Here is a 5111-nt window from a genome sequence, read left to right as displayed (position 1 = left end):
ATCAAATACATAAACTTAGGAATTTAAGTGACGTAAGTTTGTATCTTCTTGAATCTTTTTTGATTAGAAAATACTAGAGAAATTGATATATGAGGCACATTCACAAAGTAAGAGTACTCAATTTTTAAAAAATCGAAACGGCAGTATATTTATGAAAAATTTACATATTCAGAAAGGTATATCAAACACTATTTTTCAACTTAGAGTTGCTTTGTGGCGTTGGCTGTGAGGGGACGTGCGTTTACAGTACCGTGCAGTATTAGTAGTCAATGAGAAAGATCCTTTACGGTCGTAAACATAGTTGCCATGATTTTTCGCGCCCAAACAATGGTTTTGAATTTTCTCGCTTCGTCGCGTCGCCACAATACAGTCAAGGAATTGTTCACTTTCCAGTTCGAAGCGTTAGAGAAATTCCCGTGAAGATGCGATTCTGTTGACTTTGTGTTGATCCATGAGTTGTTTGCAACAATTTTCATATTTACCAATTTTTACCAAACTTAAGGATGGAATTTCGTTAGCCAATCACGTGCCTGCGTAGGAGAGAAAGAGAGTACCCAAACTATCTCTTTTTCTCTGTCACTCGTCTACATTGTCGCCTCTGCTTCCTCCATGTAATGTATGCTCTAAGGGCAGACGCATGCGAATTCTGATTAAGGTTCAAAATTCATTGTTTCAAATCAAATACTATTGTGTCCGACTGTTTCCAATGCACTAGGAACAAGGCTAAATGTGTTTTATAGATTACATCTCACCCATACTCAAAACATGTTTGCGGATAGACATCTAAACAGCTAAATTATTCGTCGGTCATCTCACCTATGGCATACTGATGCATGCATACTGATGATGATCTAGTGATCTCTTCTAATAAATGGTCTTAGCTATTTACTGGATATTGGTGGTGCAATTCAATGCCACCCGGGACATACATCACATGGAGCAGTTGTTTCCTATAATATCATTAATTACTAAGTAACTACTTACCTAACTAAAGATAATAATTTACGAGAATTTATGAATTATAGTTTAATAGTAAAATTACACAGGGTGGGCTACCAGTAACGCCTCGGTCGCTAGAGACCAAACGGCAAATGACCAAAAATAGAAACCTATTTAGGTGGGTATGTGTAAGTTGATCACGGCTACATTTTAAAAATATTTGGAAGTATACAGGGTGTCCAGGAAATTCATCGCAGGGGGCATCAAACATGGACAATAACGATGAGACAGTAGCTCCCTATATTTCCTAAACTTTTTCATTATTATTATTATTGATAAAAATGAAATCTATAACCCACTAAGAGGTTATCATGCTTAAAATTAACACCGTGGTCAATAACAATAATATTCTAAGAACACGTTACTGTAGATGTATTTAAAAAATTTATTAATATTACATTTTATCGGGAAAATTTGGACGAAGAGTATAAAAAGCGTTAAATCTGAATTTCGATAGTACATTACATATTAGCCGTTGAAGAGACAGTTAGTATTGAAAATGAAATTATTTGTAAGTAGTCTGCTTTCGCTTTTGTTTATTTATAAAATATAAGAAAGTAAAAACGATTCAGTTGCACATTTCAACAGAAAATATTACTAGTAGCTGTTTTCAATGAGTACAAGAGGACAAGAGGCATACAATTTTNGTTGCACATTTCAACAGAAAATATTACTAGTAGCTGTTTTCAGTGAGTACAAGAGGACAAGAGGCATAAAATTTTAAATACTTTCTAAATTAATTTTTAATTTATTACTAATAAGTAGTTTTTAAATATTTTTTCTCATATTTTTCATTTTTAATATAACTAATAAATTTTTAACACGTAAAAATAGGGAAAATAATAATTGAGGGAAAGGAATGTTACTGTAAAATAAATTAAAAAACTGACTAGCTTTATTTTTAAATATTTAGTCTCAATTTGGTACTAAAACTATTAGAAGGAGAGCTAGAGACAAAAAAATTGTTTGTATTTACTAAGCCTAGTTTTTTGATAGTTGATTACAGTAGTTGTGTACACAAACATACTGTGGTCAGTCAAGCGAAACTGAGAACAGTTGTGTAGGTACACTATCAAAGTTATCGTACCTACAGAGGTAATAAAGTGTATTTACTAAGGCTGAAAACCGTTATACAAATTCTATATTGCATATAATTAAAAGTTATGTCAGTCAGTCAGTTGAATGTGGGGACACAACTGGTCCGTCAGCAGCAATGTATGTATGTACAGAAAATAAATAAAGTGCAATTCGTTTACAATCCTTGAAAACTTTTGTGAGGTTATTAATTGCAATGTTAACCATAAACATAATGGTCAGTCAACGGTTTTGTGGGAGAACATCCGTCAGTCAGCGAAAAAAGAAATAAATATTTCGCGCGGGTCGCTCTTTTTTCTTTATTTGTTCGACGAACTATTCACATATTTTATTATATGTACTTTATAGTAATATTAGTAATATACATTTTAATTACATTGAATATACCATTTATTAATTTATTATAATTTAATAAAATTGTACGGGCTATCATTACGAAAGAAATATTGAACAATCTGTGAAAAACTTGTGAAAAAAATATAATGAACATTTATTATACAGGGTGTTAAAATTAAGTATGTACAATAAGTTCAACAGACTATCAGTTGAGTGATTTTAAGATAAAAAGTTCATATAAACATTGGTCCGCAGATGCTTCGTTTTCAAGATAGAGGGTGTTAAACTTTTGTAAAAAATTGCTCCTTCGTAAATATCTTAAACACCCTTCACTCAATTTTGTTGTAATTTGGCAGTGTTATTTGTAGTACTAACTTTATTAGATTTGTTAAGTCCAGTGGCGTCCCGAACAGTATCTTAACGAATATTTTTAATATTTCTTGTGTGGTATGTAAGTAGGTGGATTTTATTTTTTTTCTCCAAAAATTAAGCAAGATGCGAAAATCATTCACGCGACAAAAAGTTGTATTTTTAGTTGCTTAATCCAAAAAAAAATCTATAAAAATTACAAAAAAGTCAGTGGCGTACATTCTTTTGTCAAAAATATTCATTAAGATACCGTTCGGACGCCACTGGACTTAACAAATCTAATCAAGTTAGGGTTAAATTAGCCCCTTAACACTACAAGTAACACTGCCAAATTACAACAAAATTGGATATGCTCTGTCCCCACATTCATCTGACTGACTGACAACTTTTATTTATATGCAATACAGAATTTGTATAACGATTTTTAGCATTAGTAAATTCATTTTATTACCTCGGTAGGTACTACAACTTTGATAGTGTACCTGAGTAACCTGTTCTCAGTTTCGCTTGACTGACCACAGTATGTTTGTGTACACAACTACTGTAATCGATTATCAAAAAACTAAGGTTAGTAAATTGAAACAATTTTTTTTGCCTTTGGCTCTTGGACTATATGAGTTATACAGTATGGAACAGCCAACTGGAATAAATTCAGTAGCTCAATATTTGTGCAGATTTCTCGACACATCGATTTTAGATTTTGAAATGACAACCTACTTCGATTGGCTGTTACAATCCCTAAATTTTTAAATGGGAAGTAAGGGCTTGTGATACCTCATTAGAAAGATATTTTCATTCTCTATTAAAAAATGCTATGGTTTTAACATGTATTCCAAAAATTAGCAGTAAAAAAATTAATTCATCAGCTTGACGAAATTCGCTACAGCAAATCAAAAAAAAAAAACAATTTCAACGTAGGAGATGTTCAAAATGAACATCTTGGCCGTATCTTAATCGTAAATAAAAATGCCTTCTAACGTTTTCCAACATCTGGCGTGACCGACCTAACTGCAACCATTATTTTTCTTCTCCAGATAGCTATATCGCGTGGCTTAGTTTTGTATACCATACTTTTCACATATTGAAATAGAAAGAAATCTAAGGGCGTAAAATCAGGAAAATGTGCTGGCCATTCTAGCAAGCCTCGCCTCACCGATTTGGAAATGTGATTCTATCTCCGCAAAATAGTGACAACTATTTATTGCTGTCAATTAAATAAAATAGCAAGTAGCTACGGTGTTTTAAAAAAATTGGCAGTGCCAGCTACGAAGAATTTTGATGTTTTTATATTTTCTTTTTAGTTGAGAATGTTGAAAAAGAACATTGAAATTGTTTTTGCTTGCCTACAAGAACAAAACACTGTTAGTTTTTATGTTTCTGTTTGTTGTAACAAATTTCATCAAGTAAGTCGTTAATTTTTGCAATAAATATTAAAACCACAGCATTTTTAAGTAAGGAGTGAAAAGACCTTTCAAATGAGGCTCCTACTCCCATTTAAAAATTTGGGGTTTGCAATTGCCACTCGAAAGAGGTTGAATTTAGGGATGGATTTTTTACATTTTAGAAACCATTATCGAAATGTCTCGGAATTTTTTATAAATATGCACAATAATTGAGTTACTGAATTTATTCCATTTGGCTGTTCCACATTATTCTTTTAAGTTTACATTAATTGAAAATAGTAAAAATGTATATTCTTTTTTAATTTCTTTATATCCAATGTCTTTAATATAAAATAGATCATAAGTATTTAGTATTATTTTCAAAATTCATTATCAATGAACAATGGAAGCAACTAAAAAATTGTTATTGCAGGCAATTATACTCGCTGTATTCATTTGCTTTGCCATGGCTCTACCTGACGGTGGAGAAGGTGGTCACGGACAATTTGGGGGTGGTCATGGTGGAGGACACGGAGATGGTCAAAGAGGTGGTCCAGGGGGATTTGGCGGTAATCAAGGGGGACATGGTGGTAGTTCCGGAGGTGGACATGGTGGTGGTTTTGGAGGTGGTGTTGGTGGTGGCCATGGGGATCATGGGTATTAATTCATAGCTTACAAACAGAATTTGGTGTAAAATTACAAAAATAAATTTATAATTCCTCATGTGTGTATATTTTTATCCTCGTACAGTCTTTTTTTTTTAAATGGGTACCGATTCCGCAAGCAGACACAAAACCTAATAATAATTTGCTTATGTGCACAATACATGGATAAAATGACATCCAGCGGGAACAAGTTTCACCTCAAATCAGTGCATAGACACGAAATGTGGCATTGGAAAAAAGTTATTCTTCAGTCTTGAAATGCAAA

The 5111-nt window shown here is 32.7% G+C and overlaps 1 protein-coding gene across 1 annotated transcript; it reads left to right on the top strand.

Annotated features, from left to right (window-relative positions):
* The first annotated feature begins 1400 nt into the window (after window positions 1–1400).
* Window positions 1401–4904, top strand: LOC111692837 (glycine-rich protein DOT1-like). Its single transcript, XM_023456962.1, has 2 exons — window positions 1401–1510; window positions 4615–4904. The coding sequence occupies exons 1-2, from the start codon at window positions 1499–1501 to the stop codon at window positions 4843–4845; spliced, it is 243 nt and encodes an 80-aa protein (XP_023312730.1). The 5' UTR covers window positions 1401–1498; the 3' UTR covers window positions 4846–4904.
* The last annotated feature ends 207 nt before the right edge of the window (window positions 4905–5111 follow it).

This window comes from Anoplophora glabripennis, unplaced genomic scaffold, assembly GCF_000390285.2.
Source record: "Anoplophora glabripennis isolate ALB-LARVAE unplaced genomic scaffold, Agla_2.0 scaffold4027, whole genome shotgun sequence".
In the NCBI taxonomy this organism is placed as follows: domain Eukaryota; kingdom Metazoa; phylum Arthropoda; class Insecta; order Coleoptera; family Cerambycidae; genus Anoplophora; species Anoplophora glabripennis.
This window is presented reverse-complemented; position numbering and strand designations above follow the sequence as displayed.